At 36.9% G+C, this 15,593-nt stretch overlaps 1 protein-coding gene across 2 annotated transcripts in view; it reads left to right on the plus strand.

The window, feature by feature from the left end:
• Positions 1-15,593, plus strand: part of CLHC1 (clathrin heavy chain linker domain containing 1) — a 44,005-nt gene that overhangs the window by 8,541 nt on the left and 19,871 nt on the right. For both annotated transcript variants that reach the window (XM_058551224.1, XM_058551223.1), the window contains 4 exons: positions 998-1,199; positions 1,314-1,426; positions 1,801-1,885; positions 3,298-3,404. In XM_058551224.1, coding sequence (XP_058407207.1) covers positions 998-1,199; positions 1,314-1,426; positions 1,801-1,885; positions 3,298-3,404 — 507 coding nt within the window. The remainder of the gene's footprint in view (positions 1-997; positions 1,200-1,313; positions 1,427-1,800; positions 1,886-3,297; positions 3,405-15,593) is intronic.

A 15,593-nucleotide genomic window follows, 5' to 3' on the forward strand; every position in this document is an offset into this window, starting at 1 on the left:
TGGATGGAGGAATTGCTAATTTGCAGAAATGTGCCTTTTGTAAATATTCATCCTGGGGAAAATAAAGACTTTGAGAATAGATAACTGTATTCAAAACTTTTGAGGATTTCAATTAGTGTTTATCCAGAGGCAGAATCAATAGGTGGAAATTGTAGGAAGTCAGATTTTGTTTCAGTGGAAGAAGCTATGTCTTGAGATAATGAGCTACTCCATACTGGGGGATTTCAACTGAGGTTGAATGGTCATCCTGTGTTTGGTGGAAGCAGGGACTAGATTCGCTTTCAGATATAAAATTATGACTAGTAAACTACAAATAGGATACATATGAATAAGTACAGAATAACTGACAAGTTGACTAAATGCTGAGAGGATTCATGGTTAAGAGAATGATTAAAAGCAACTAGGATTAATCCAGGGTGGTTTCTGAAAGAGAATTTTGAGGTATGCCTTTAAAGGCAACAATTGGCCTGAATGAGAAGGGAAGTCCTTTGAAGTGTGTGTGTGGTGTTATGAATAATAAATAGAGAAGACAGTGAGAGGGAGAGAGGGCTGAAGATTTGGCAGGCATTTATAAACTTTGCATTGGAGAGAATAAACAGATTACCCTGGGGTTAGCCATGGTAGGTTAATGGAAGATTTAGTTAGAAACCATTTGACAGAAATCCTGAATTGTTAGGTAACAAGCTCTTGGTGTTATAGTATAACAGTGATATTTAGGGGTTTGCAAGGTGTGGTGATGTGGTCATTAAAATTGTTTTTCTTAAAATGCTAAGGTTTGGACAATCAGTCTTCATCGATGGTATGTTTAAAACTGCCAGCCATTTAAGATTGTATGCTAATTCTGTTTATGTTTAGTAAGCTACAAGTTCGTGCTACCATTTATTTCTTACTTCCTAACATAGTGAACTTTCTGACCTATTTTGCTAGGACTTGCTGTTTGAGCACAAGAGTCCCACACATGGCTTGGCTTTTTTGATTTGATCCCTTTTCCACATAGGCATGACTCTCCAAGAATCCGTCAATTTAGATGCTCTCACTAAATATCTGAAACATCTTGAAGCTAAATATGCAGAAATTAAACAAGTTATGTTGAAAAAATATGTACCAGCTCAGAGGAAGGTGGATTTAGATGAAGAAATGACTGTGATATTAAAACGACGAGATTTAGCTGAAAATCTGAACAAAGAATTACAGTTTCGGTATGAAAGTTGATTTTATATTTTTAAAGTTTGCAGCTTTTGTTTGTGTTTATTCTAGTATTCCACTGTTTGAATTTAGGTTCAGTGAATTGTTGATGTTTTTTATCTTTATAGTCATCAAAGACTGCAGACTATTTTGTATGCACTTACTTCACTGGTAAAATCTGATAAGAGCAGCTCCTTTCAAGACTTCGCGGAGCAAATTCAGAAAAGTAAAGATTTACATGGTAGTTTATCTATATTTCTTAATTTACACAAATAATAGAAAACATTATAATTTTTTTCCAGAAAGCTAGAGTGGAGATTTTCCTGGGCTGAGCTTAAAGAAAGTAAAAATGTGCTTACTTCTATTAGGTCTCTGTTACCTTCTGGGCTTTTTGCTTCAATAGCTAACAGATAATTGGTAAAGAGTATACTTGGCGAGCCAAAGAGAGAATACCTGAAAATAAGGAAGAATGGGACAGGGAGGCCACTCAGTGTAGGAGGAGGTGGGTGCTGTTAGAAACCATGGTGTCAAGTTGTTGGTATTAAACATATGTATGTTTATTATTTTCTATTGATAACCTTAAATATCATCCAGTGGTGCTTTCAATATTTACAGGTGATCGAGGCATTGTTGAGGAGCTGTTTGAAGATGATCCAGGCAAGGCAAAAGACGCTGAAATTTTGCTTTACTACATTGAAAGGCAAATATTTTAAAAGCTTTGATTTTTATTGTTAAAATATTATAGCATTTATTTAATATTTGTTTAGCATTTATTTAGCATCTTGATGAGCTATAGTCTCCAGCTTTTGTATCTTTAAAATTCTACCCTAGTAGGCAAATTAGAAAATAAACTAGAATTTTTTTAATAGATTCTTTGTGGAAAAAATACCAGATTGGTAGTCTAAGAGATTTTTCAGAGGATATAGGTGGATTGTAATATTGATTTAAGTTTTTATTTGTATTTTTTTTGTATTCCCTAACCATCAACCTGATATTACAAAATATTTTTGAGAATGTCTTCTTGAGTCAGATTATCTTAGCCAATTCATTCTTTTTTTCCTCATTAGTTCTGTCCTGTGACATATTAAGAAGGCATATTTTTCCCTAATACTAATTAAGTTATTATATATAGTGCATAATAGAGGCTTAAAGAGATCTAAGACTTTATCCTTTAAGAAATTAATTCATAGGCTATGAGGCCAATATGTAATGAACATATGTAATATTTCTAGTCTTATATGTTAAACAGTTTTCGACTGTTGATTTGCTTGTTGATATGGTACAAAGAAGGGGTAAAGATCATTTTGGGGGCCACCAAAGCCCGTGTTACTTCCTTATACTGTATGCTTCTCTAAGTCTACCAGCTTTAGATATGAGAGAAAAAGACCCTTGTTGAGGTTATAAGTTTTATGTATTTTGTTTAATGCTACTTTGGTGTTTTTCTCCTCTGGGGTTCCACATTCATTTACAACACTGTGTAAATCCTGTTTGCCATTGTTTTATTAATTATGAGGTAAGGGCTGATTTGAGGACATTTTGCCCTAGGAAGAGGAATAAAGGCTTAAGTTATCTGAACTATCTTTTCTTCTTGTGTTAGTTTCATATTTCATTGGGAATCTTATTCCTGGCAGAGCAACATAGGCTTCTGAATACCAAGGATACCTCTTGATCTCCAACTGGGCAGCCTTTGTGTTCAATTAATATTTCCCCCAGGTTGAGCCTCTAAGCATATTGCCCTTCTTTCCCTGATACCCCCTTTCATCTGGAGATGGTATGAGAGAAAAGAATCTAGGCTCACTGTAAATTCACTTCAAGTTCTTTCTTTCCATTTTTTATGGCTTGCTATAAGTACTATAGGAATAAAGTACAGGATCAGGTTCAAAGTCAGCTGGCAGGTGAGAGTATTATTCTGAGGCTACAAAAAATGACAGAATATTAGGGAAAGAAGTGAAATAACATCTTACAGAGTGAATAAATCTAGTTTTAGTTTATTAGGATTGCTTTTCTGTATTACTATGCCACTATGTTTAGTCTGTATTAGACATTTCTAATCAGTTTTCTTTCCTTTTTTTGTATACTATTTTAATGTATCATGCAATGCAATGACTGTAGGTTCAATGAATTAATCTCACTTGGTGAATATGAAAAGGCAGCTTGTTTAGCCGCGAACAGTCCTAGAAGAATTCTTCAAAACATTGGGACAATGAATAAATTTAAGGGTAAGCATTTTTCTCTGAACCTTATATATATATATGCAAATTATACTTTTTTTCCCCTGATAGAATGGAAAGAGTATTGAACTAGGAGACTAAAGATCTAGGCTCCAGCCTTATCTCTACCATTTACTTAGTTTCCTTAGCTGTAACATTAAGGAATTTGATTAGGTTTCTAAATTAAGTTATGAAATATTTCAAATATACAGAAAAGTATGGAGAAACACATAACAGCCATGTACTCACTATCAAAATTTAATAAATGTTAATATTTTGTCAAATTTGCTCTACTTCCTTTTAAAAACAGCTTTGTTGTGGTAAGTTGATATACGTACAACAAACTGTGCATATTTAAAGTACACAATTTGATAAGTTTCAACATATGTATCACCCAAAAGTTTCCTCATTCTCCTCAGTGATCCCTCTGTCCCACTACTCCCCACCCCTTCTACTTCTCTCCCTCCCACAGCTTCCCCACATTCCCTAGGCAACCACAAGTCTGCTTTCAGTCACCATAGATTAGTTTGCATTTTCTAGAATTTTATATAAATGGAATCATATAGTAAGTATTCTTTTTTGATTAAATTCTTGCTCTTAGCATAATTATTTTGAAATTCATCCATGTGTTACATCTATCAATAGTTCATTCTTTTTTATTGCTGAGTAGTATTCCATTGTATGAGTACAAGTCCTTTATCAGACATCTGATTTGCAACTGTTTTCTCCCAGTCTGTGGCTTGCCATTTCATTCTCTTAACAGTATCTTTCCAAGAGTAGAAGTTTTAAATTTTGTTGAAATCCAATTTATGAATTTTTTTCTTTTATGGATCTTGATTTTAATGGCATACCTAAGAAATCTGTGCCTAATCTGCAGAGATTTTTCTCCTATTTTTTTTTCCTAAGGATTTTATAGTTTTAGGTTTACATTTAGGTTTATGATCCAGTTTGAGTTAATTTTTATATATGGTGAAAGGTGTGGGGTAAAGTTTATTTTTTTTGCCTATAGATATCCAATTGTTCCAGGATAATTCATTAGAAAGACTTTCTCCACTGAATTGCCTTTATACCTTTGTTGAAAATCAGTTGTCCATATATTTGTAGGTATATTCTGTTTTATTGATCTATTTGTTTATCTTGATGCCAGTAGTACACCATCTCTATTACTGTAGCTTTATAATGTCTTGAAATCAGGTAGTCTTCAAACATTGTTCTTCTTTATCAAATTTAAATGGGCTATTCTAGGTCTTTCATATTTCTGTTAAAATTTTTAGGATCAGCTTGTAAATTTCTACAAAAACGCCTGCAAGGGATTGCATTGAATCTATAGATCAATTTGGGGAGAATAGACACTGAACAATATTGAATCTTCTGATCCAATGAACCCGTAAACATGATATATCTCCTCATTTATTTAGGTCTTTTAAAATTTCTTTCAGCAATGTTTTGTAGTTTTCAGTGTTCAGGTCTTCTTTTTTTTTTTTGACATTGAAAAAATTTAATATTTTACTCAAAAATTTTCAGACATCTTTCAAATACCCAGGAACTCTTTTTTTGGATGTGCCCTGAAATCAGTGTAAGTTAAAAGTGATATTAGTATATTCCTGAGTTTCTTTCTCTTCTCCCTTTGACTTGGTCTGCTCAAAGTATGGATTGCAAGTTTCAATAAAAATCAAAGCTTGTAATTAAGGCTTAAATAGGTAGAATTACCAGTGAAATTGGAAAACAGCCAACTTTTATTAATTTTCTAGGTATGTGGGTCTTACTGAGAAATTTACCAATACTAGACTGGTAGTACTTACTGAGCATTGCTTAGAATCACAAAATGTTCTCTTGTTTTAAAACTAACCTGCATTTTTAAAAGATGAGAGGATCAGAAGGAAATGCAGAGGTATAAATAAAGGAGAGATATACTCAGTGGAGCTTACAAATATACAGATTAATTTTTCTAATTATTTTCATTCTAAGTGGAAAATTTTGATGTCAGATATATACAGCCTGTTTTTTATAAATTTCTTCAAAAAACCGTTTAAATTCAACAATTTGAAAAAAATGTTCTTTTACTTTGTCTGAACACAGAAAATCTGTTGCCATACACATAGTGCATATGAACTTATGTATTTATAGAGATTGCATGACTATGAATATTTTTGCATGCACAATTTCCAGTATTCTATCCTAGTGGATGATAACACAGAGTATAATTTTATAATTTTTATTTAATTGACTTGAAGTTAAGAAACCATCCAATGATTATTGGCAATTTAATAACTGAATGATTATCAGATCATGTTATACTGCAAAAGTAGTCTTACATCATGAATGCTGACACTGTGCATTTTGAGTGTTAAATTGGTAATTTTTATAAGCCCAAGGTTTAAATTGGCATATACAAAAGTAAGTCAAAGCCTGAAGCATGTGGTAACAAAAGAGGTTTCTACCACAGAGCAGTTATAGTTTCATAAGGGACACAGGAGCACAGAGAATTAAGTGATTTTTGGTCAATGTTTAGGTCTTATACATCTTTTGTCAGATTTATCTCCAAATATTTTATATTTTTTATGCTATTATAATTTTTATTTCAATTTCTAAAATTATTTGTTGCTAGTATATAGAAATGCAATTGACTTTTGTATATTGGTCCTGTGACCTCTTTAAACTCATTGATTAGTTCTAGTACATTTATTGTGGATTTCTTAGAATTTTCTACATCAGTAATCATGTCATCTGCTAATAAAGAGTTCTCCCTTTCCAATATGTGTACCTTTTTTTTCCTTGCCTTATTGCACTGGCTAGATCTTCCATTACAGTGTTGTACAGAAGCAGTGAGAGCTGATATCCTTGCTTTGTTCTTGATCTTAGAGGTAAAGCATTTAGTTTTTCATCGTGTATGATGTTAGCTGTAGATTTTTCATAGATGCCCTGTATGAGGTTGACAAAATTCCTTTCTATTTAGGGTTGGTGAGAATTTTTATCAGGATTGGATGTTAGATTTGTCAAATACTTTTTCTACACTTATTGAGTTGATCCTGTGGTTTTTGTCCTTTAGCCTATTAATATAATGTATCGCCTTCCTAGGGAAAACTCCACAAAATTTAATAATTTTACTATAATTACAGAGTTTTATAACCATTACCATAATCTAATTTTAGAACATTTTCATCATTCCAAAAATAAACCTTGTACCCATTAACTCCTCATTCTCTACTTCCTGCTCCCCCTTCAAACCCTAGGTAACTACTCATCTATTTCCTGTCTATATAGATATGCTTATTCTGGACATTTCATACAAGTAGGATCATACAACACGTGGTCTTTTGTGACTGGCTTCTTTCACTTAGCATAATGTTTTTGAGATTCATCTATGCTGTAGCATGTATCAGTCGTTCTTTCCTTTTTATGGTCAAATGATATTCCATTGTCTGGCTATACTGCATTTTGTTTATCTGTTCATCAGTTGGTGGTCATTGGGTTGTTTCCACTTTTTGGCTATTATAAATATTGCAGCTATGAACATTTGTGTACAAGTTTTTATGTGGACATATGTTTTTACTTCCTTTGGGTGGATACCTAGGAGTGGAACTGCTAGGTTATATGGTAATTCTATGTTAATACTTTGAGGAACTGCTGAACTGTTTGCACTATTTTCTGTTCCCGTCAGCAACGTATAGGGTTCCAATTTCTCCATATCCTTACCAACACTTGTTAATGTCTGTCTTTTTAATTATAGCCTTTCTAATCCATGTGAAGTAGTATCTAATTGTGGTTTTGGTTTCCACATACCTAATGACTAATAATGTTGAGCATATTTTCATGTGCCTATTGGCCATTTCTATATCTTCTTTGGAGAAATGTCTATTCTTTGCCTATTTTACACTTGTATTTTTTTGTGTTTTTATTATTGAGTTGCAAGAGTTCTTTTTATATTCTGGATAAAAATTCCTTATCAGATAGATAAAGTGCAAATATTTTCTTTCAGTCTGTAGATTCTCTTTTCACTTTCTTGATGGTGTTTTTTTTTTTTTAATTTTTTGTTTATTGCAGTAACATTAGTTTATAACATTGTATAAATTTCAGGTGTACATCATTATACTTCTATTTCTGCATAGATTACATCATGTTCACCACCCAAATACTAATTACAACCCATCACCACACACATGTGCCAAATTATCCCTTTCGCCCTCTTCCCTCCCCCCTTCCCCTCTGGTAACCACCAATCCAATCTCTGTCTCTATGTGTGTGTTTATTGTTATTATTATCTACTTCTTAATGAAGGAAATCATATGGTATCTGACCTTCTCCCTCTGACTTATTTCACTTTGCATAATACCCTCAATGTCCATCCATGTTGTCACAAATGCCTGGATTTCATAGTTTCTTATGGCCGAGTAGTGTTCCATTGTGTATATATACCACATCTTCTTTATCCATTCGTCCCTTGATGGGCACTTAGGTTGCTTCCAAGTCTTGGCTATTGTGAATAACGCTGCAATGAACACAGGGGTGCATGTATCTTTATGCATTGGTGTTTTCAAGTTCTTTGGATAAATACCCAGCAGTGGAATAGCTGGATCATATGGTAGTTCTATCCTTGCTTTTTTGAGGAATCTCCATACTGTTTTCCATAGTGGCTGCACCAGTTTGCACTCCCACCAGCAGTGTATGAGAGTTCCCTGCTCTCCACATCCTCTCCAACACATGTTGTTTCCTGTCTTGTTAATTACAGCCATTCTGACCGGGCGTGAGGTGATATCTCATTGTAGTTTTGATTTGCATTTCCCTGATATTTAATGATTTTGAACATCTTTTCATGTGTCTGTTGGCTATCTGTATATATTCTTTGGAGAAATGTCTGTTCAGGTCTTTTGCCCATTTTTTAATTGGGTTGTTAGTTTTTTTGTTGTTGAGATGCATGAGTTCTTTATATATTTTGGAGATTAAGCCCTTGTCAGATGTATGGTTTGCAAATATCTTCTCCCAATTGTTAGGTTGTCTTTTCGTTTTGTTGATGATTTCCTTTGCTGTGCAGAAGCTTTTTAGTTTGATATAGTCCCATTTATTTATTTTTTCTATTTTTTCTCTTGCCCAGTCAGACATGGTGCTTGAAAATATGTTGCTAAGACCGATGTCAAAGAGTGTACTGCCTATGTTTTCTTCTGGAAGTTTCACAGTTTCAGGTCTTACATTCAAGTCTTTAATCCATTTGGAGTTAATTTTTATGTATGGTGTAAGGTAAGGGTCTACTTTCATTTTTTTGCTTGTGGCTATCCAGTTTTCCCAACACCATTTGTTGAAGAGACTTTCTTTTCCCCATTGTATGTTCTTGGCTCCTTTGTCAAAGATTAGCTGTCCATAGACGTGTGGGTTTATTTCTGGGCTTTCGATTCTATTCCATTGATCTGTGTGTCTGTTTTTGTGCCAGTACCGTGCTGTTTTGGTTACTATAGCTTTGTGTAGTATATTTTGAAATCAGGGAGTGTGATACCTCCAGCTTTGTTCTTTTTTCTCAGGATTCCTTTAGCTATTCGGGGTCTTTTGTTGTTCCAAATAAATTTTAGGATTCTTTGTTCTATTTCTGTGAAAAATGTTGTTGGAACTTTGATAGGGATTGCATTGAATCTATAGATGGCTTTAGGAAGTATGGACATCTTAACTATGTTAATTCTTCCAATCCAAAAGCACACAATATCTTTCCATTTCTTTGTGTCTTCTTCAGTTTCTTTCAGCAATGTTTTATAGTTTTCCATGTACAGCTCTTTCACCTCTTTGGTTAAGTTTATTCCTAGGTATTTTATTCTTTTTATTGCAATTGTAAATGGGATGGTATTCTTAATTTCTCTTTCTGCTACTTCGTTGTTAGTGTATAGAAATGCAACTGATTTTTGTATGTTGATTTTGTATCCTGCAACTTTACTATATTCGTTTATTACTTCTAAAAGTTTTCTGGTGGATTCTTTAGGGTTTTCTATATATAAAATCATGTCATCTGCAAATAGTGTCAGTTTCGCTTCTTCCTTTCCAATTTGGATCCCTTTTATTTCTTTCTCTTGCCTGATTGCTCTGGCTAGGACTTCCAGTACTATGTTAAATAGGAGTGGTGACAGTGGGCATCCTTGTCTGGTTCCTGTTTTTAGAGGGATAGCTTTCAGTTTTTCGCCATTGAGGATGATATTAGCTGTGGGTTTCTCATATGTGGCCTTTATTATGTTGACGTACTTTCCTTCTATACCCATTTTATTCAGAGTTTTTATTATAAATGGATGCTGTATCTTGTCAAATGCTTTCTCTGCATCTATTGAGATGATCATGTGATTTTTATTCTTCATTTTATTAATGTGGTGTATCACATTGATTGATTTGCGAATGTTAAACCATCCCTGCATCCCTGGAATAAATCCCACTTGATCACGGTGTATAATCTTTTTAACGTATTGTTGTATGCGATTTGCTAGTATTTTGTTGAGGATTTTCGCATCGATGTTCATCAGTGATATTGGCCTGTAATTTTCTTTTTTTGTGTTGTCCTTGTCTGGTTTTGGTATCAGGGTAATGTCGGCTTTGTAGAATGAGTTAGGGAGCTTCCCTCCCTCCTCAATTTTTTGGAGGAGTTTGAGAAGGATAGGTATTAAGTCTTCTTTGAATGTTTGGTAGAATTCGCCAGGGAAGCCATCTGGTCCTGGACTTTTATTTTTGGGGAGGTTTTTAATTACTGTTTTGATCTCCTTACTGGTGATTGGTCTATTCAAATTCTCTACTTCTTGATCCAGTTTTGGAAGGTTGTATGATTCTAAGAATTTATCCATTTCTTCCAGATTGTTGAATTGATTGGCATATAGCTTTTCACAGTATTCTCTTATAATCTTTTGTATTTCTGAGGTGTCTGTTGTAATTTCTCCTCTTTCATTTCTGATTTTACTTATTTGTGCCTTCTCTCTTTTTTTCTTGGTGAGTCTAGCTAAAGGTTTGTCAATTTTGTTTATCTTTTCAAAGAACCAGCTCTTGGTTTTATTAATTTTTTCTATTGTTTTTTTTTTGGTCTCTATTCCATTTATTTCTGGTCTGATTTTTATTATTTTCTTTCTTCTACTGATTTTGGGCTTTGTTTTTTCTTCTTTTTCCAGTTCCTTTATTTTTTTTTTTTTAAGATTTTATTTAATTATTTATTTTCCCCCCAAAGCCCCAGTAGATAGTTGTATGTCATAGCTGCACATCCTTCTAATTGCTGTATGTGGGACGCGGCCTCAGCATAGCTGCGGAGGCGGTGCATCGGTGCGCGCCCGGGATCCAAACTAGGGCCGCCAGCAGCGGAGCGTGCACACTTAACCACTAAGCCACGGGGCCGGCCCTCCAGTTCCTTTAGATGCATTGTTAGATTGTTTATTTGAGATTTTTCTTGTTTGTTGAGATAGGCCTGTATTGCTATCAACTTCGCTCTTAAAACCGCTTTTGCTGCATCCCATAAATTCTGGCATGTCGTATTTTCATTTTCATTTGGCGCCAGGTATTTTTTGATTTCTCCGTTGACCCAGTCGTTGTTCAGTAGCGTTTTGTTTAATCTCCACGTATTTGTGGCTTTTCTGATTTTCTTCCTCTGGTTGATTTCTAGTTTCATACCGTTGTGGTCAGAAAAGATGCTTGGTATTATTTCAGTCTTCTTAAATTTATGGAGACTTGTTTTGTGGCCTAATATGTGATCAATCCTGGAGAATGTTCCATGTGCGTTTGAAAAGAACGTGTATTCTTCAGTTTTTGGATGGAATGCTCTGTATATATCTACTAGGTCCCTCTGTTCTAGTGTATCATTTAAGGCCTATGTTTCCTCATTGATCTTCTGTTTGGGTGATCTATCCATTGGTGTAAGTGGAGTGTTAAAGTCCCCTACTATTATTGTGTTACTGGCTATTTCTGTTTTTATGTCTGTTAATAGTTGCTTTATATATTTAGGTGCACCTACATTGGGTGCGTAGATATTTACAAGTGTTATATCCTCTTGTTGGATTGTTCCCTTGATCATCATGTAATGCCCTTCTTTGTCTCTTTTTACAGTTTTTGTTTTAAAGTCTATTTTGTCTGATATGAGTACTGCTACCCCAGCTTTCTTTTCATTGCAATTTGCATGGAGTATCTTTTTCCATCCCTTCACTTTCAGTTTGTGAGTGTCTTTAGGTCTGAAGTGTGTCTCTTGTATGCAGCATATATATGGGTCTTGTTTTTTTATCCACTCAGCCACCCTATGCCTTTTACTTGGAGCATTTAGTCCACTGACATTTAAAGTAGCTATTGATAAGTATGTACTTACTGCCATTTTTTAACTTTTTTTTTCTCAGTGTTTTAGTAGTCCTTCTCTGTTCCTTTCTTCTTCTATACAGAATTGATAGTCTCTTTAGTTTGACCTCTGTCTGAAAGCTCTACTCTTTAACTCCCCTCCTCCCTCCTTTTATGTTTTTGATATCATATCTAACCTCTTTTTTGTGCATTTGTATCCATTACCCTCTTCTCATGGAAATAGATAATTTTTCCTATTTGTGGTCTTCTATTTTCCCCTTAAATCAGTCCCTTTAACATTTCTTGTAGCACTGGTTTCTTGGTGACAAACTCCTTTAATTTTTGCTTGTCTGGGAAGTTTTTGATCTCTCCTTCCATTTTGAAAGATAATCTTGCTGGGTAGAGTATTCTTGGCTGTAAGTTTTTTCCTTTTAGCACTTTAAATATATCGTGCCATTCACTTCTAGCCTGTAAGGTTTCTGCTGAAAAGTCAGCTGATAGCCTTATGGGGTTTCCTTTGTATGTAACTTGACTTTCTCTTGCAGCTTTTAGGATTCTCTCTTTATCTTTAATTCTGGACATTTTGATTATGATGTGTCTTGGTGTGGGCCTCTTTGGGTTTATCTTGTTTGGGGCTCTCTGTGCTTCCTGTACCTGGATGTCTGTTTCCTCCCTTAGGTTAGGGAAGTTTTCATCTATTATTTCTTGAAATAGATTCTCTGCCCCTTTGTCTTGCTCTTCTCCTTCCGGGACACCTATAACACGGATGTTAGTGTGCTTGATGTTGTCCCAGAGGTCCCTTAGACTGTCCTCACTCTTTTTAATTGTTGTCTCTTTTACCTGTTCAGCTTGGGTAATTTCTTCTAGTGTTTCGTCCAGCTCACAGATCCGTTCTTCTGTATCCTCTACTCTGCTTTTGAGTCACTCTAGTGAATTTTTCATTTCCAATATTGTATTCTTCATTTCTGATTGGTTCCTTTTTATATCTTCCATTTCTTTGTTGACATTCTCACTGAGTTCATCTATTCTTCTCCCTACATCAGTGAGCATCCTTAACACTCTTTGTTTGAACTCTCTGTCGGGTAGGTTGCTCATTTCTCTTTCACTTAGTTCCTTTTCTGGGGTTTTGTCCTGTTCCCTTACTTGGAATGTATTCCTTTGCCTCCTCATTTTGCCTCTTTCCCCATGCTTGTGTCTACGTATTAGGTAGGTCAGCTACGTCTCCTGCTCTTGGATAGGTGACCTTATGTAAGTGATGTCTTAGGAGGCCTGCAGTATGCTTCCCTCAGTTCTCAATGTTCCAGGGGTGACCCCTATGTGGGCTACGTGTGTCCTTCTGTTGTGGCCTGTTTGCTCTCCCTGTAGGCGCCCAGGGAGGCCCAGTTATGCTCCTGGCCAGCTGTTGTAATGCTCAGCTGCTTGTAGTTGTTGTGGGCCCTTCAGTCTCTTTATCAGGTGTGGGGAGCCCCAGCACAGTTGGCTGCAAGTTCTAATACCACATTTGTGTTGCAGTATTTCTTTTAAGTGAGTAGGCCCCCAGCGTGGCAGGTTGTTAGGCTCAGGGCCTTACAGTTGCTATAAGCCTCCAGCCTTTAGGTCTCTTGTCAGCTCTCTGAAGATTGCAGCTGGGTGGGGATGGCCTCAGGCACAGGAGCACCCAATTGTTTCAGGCTTTGGAAGGTGGGGCAAACTCCCTATGTGTGAGAAGCACAAGTCTTCTGCAGCTGACAAGCCCTGCTGCCCACAGGTCCACACACACAGTCAACACAGTCCTGCCCTGTGTGCGTGCCCCAACCTCCCGAAGCGGACCCAGTCTCTCCACGGTGGGAGCCCCACACACTCCACCACCGCCCCACACTCTCCACCCGCTCCTTGTGCATGCCCTGCCCCACTGAAGTCGGCTCAGTTGCCAGGCTGCAGAGAATCCAGTCACCAATCTATGCAGGCCCACGAGTTGCCTGAGGGCTTGTTGTTGGGTGGGGCAAGTCTCTAGGGTGGGCTGCCTGCCCTGGCTGAGCTGGATTAAATCGGTGCTCTAGCGGGTGGGGCAGACCCTGGGCTAGCAGGCCTCAGGGAGAACTCCAATGGTGTCTGTGTCAGCACACCCACACCAGGCCACAACAATGGCCGCCACCAATGTCCCAGTCCCTGGAGAGGTCTCACCTCTCACCGAGATGCACACAGGGCCTATTAGGTGAGTCTCTTTTCACCAAAGCACTGTGCACCTTTCTTTCTGGTGATTTTAGGTTGCTTTCTGAAACGGGTGAGTTTGCGTGTGGGCCCTTTAAGAGCCAGTTTTAATTTCTTTGTGAACTGGCTTTTCTGGGGGTATTCCCCAATGTTTTAGTAGCAGGCAAAGTCAGATATTATGCCACTCATCTTGATTGTGCCGGGTCCACAAAATGGCCACAGTGGGGGCGCTCCCCAGCTCAGGGCCCCGCTCCTCCAGGGAGGGCTGCGTACCTGTGGGTTGCTCCTGGGCGGCCGTGAGGCGCTGCGGCTTGTGAAGGCGGCGTTTTTCCTCTCCAGAAGGGAGTTTCTGCCTCTTCTACCTCAGTTAGGATTGTCCGTTGTTGCAGGAGTTCCTCTTATCCAGTTTTCAGTTCTGTCTCAGGGGTAATTTTTCCACGAGTAGCTGTAAATTGGCTGTGTCCACGGGAGGAGGTGAGTTCTGAGTCTTCCTACGCTGCCATCTTGACTTCCTCTCTTGATGGTGTTTTTTTTTTTTTTAAATCTTTATTTATTTATTTTTCCCCCAAAGCCCCAGTAGATAGTTGTATGTCATAGCTGCACATCCTTCTAGTTGCTGTATGTGGAACGTGGCCTCCGCATGGCCGGAGAAGCAGTGTGTTGGTGCACACCCAAGATCCGAACCCGGGCCGCCAGTAGCAGAGTGCACGCACTTAACCGCTAAGCCACGGGGCCAGCCTGATGGTGTTTTTTTGAAGCAGAAAAGTTTTTAATTTTTATGAAGTCCAATTACTAATCTTCTCTTTTATGTCTGTGCTTTTGGTGTTGTATCTAAGAAATCTTTGCCTAACTTAAGATCCTGTGTTTTCTTCTAAGAGTTTTATACATTTAGGTCTATGATCTACTTTGAGTTAATTTTTGTGTATGGTGTGAGGTAGGGGTCCAAATTTATTCTTTTGCCTTTAGATATCCAATTTTTCCCAGCACCATTTGTGGAAAAGACTTTTCCTTATCCATTGAATTATTTTGGCCCCTTTGTCAAAAATCAATTGCCCATATAGGGCTGGCCTGGTGGCATAGTGGTTAAGTTCGCACATCCACTTTGGTGGCCCGGGGTTTGTGGGTTCTGATCTTGGGTGCGAACCTACACACCACACATCAAGCCATTCTGTGGCGGCATCCCACATACAAGATAGATGGCATAGATGTTAGCTCAGGGAAAATCTTCCTCACAAAAAAAAAAAAAAAACACACACAAAACACAAGTGATCATAAATATTTAGGGTTTATTTCTGGACTCTTTATTCTATTGCTCTAGATGTCCATCCTATGCCAGTATCATACTTTCGTGATTGCTATAGCTTTGTAGTAAGTTTTGAAATTGGGAGTGTGATTCCATCTTTCTTTTTCTTTTTTTTTTTTTTTTGAGATGGATAGGGCTTTTTATTTTTTTTACATTGTGAGATTCCAGTTGTATTGTTTCCATTTGTACATTATTATTTGTTAGTCGCTATATAAATGCACCCGTTTACACCTTGTGCCCACCCCCCTAACCCCCTTCCCCCTGGTAACCACCAAACTGTTCTCTCTGTCCGTATGTTAGTTTATATTCCACATATGAGTGAAGTCATACAGTGTTTGTCTTTCTCTGTCTGGCTTATTTCACTTAACATAATACCCTCCAGGTCCATCCATGTTGTTGCAAATGGGACGATTTTGTCTTTTTTTATGGCTGAGTAG

This window comes from Diceros bicornis, chromosome 12 (genome assembly GCF_020826845.1).
Source record: "Diceros bicornis minor isolate mBicDic1 chromosome 12, mDicBic1.mat.cur, whole genome shotgun sequence".
Taxonomy (NCBI): domain Eukaryota; kingdom Metazoa; phylum Chordata; class Mammalia; order Perissodactyla; family Rhinocerotidae; genus Diceros; species Diceros bicornis.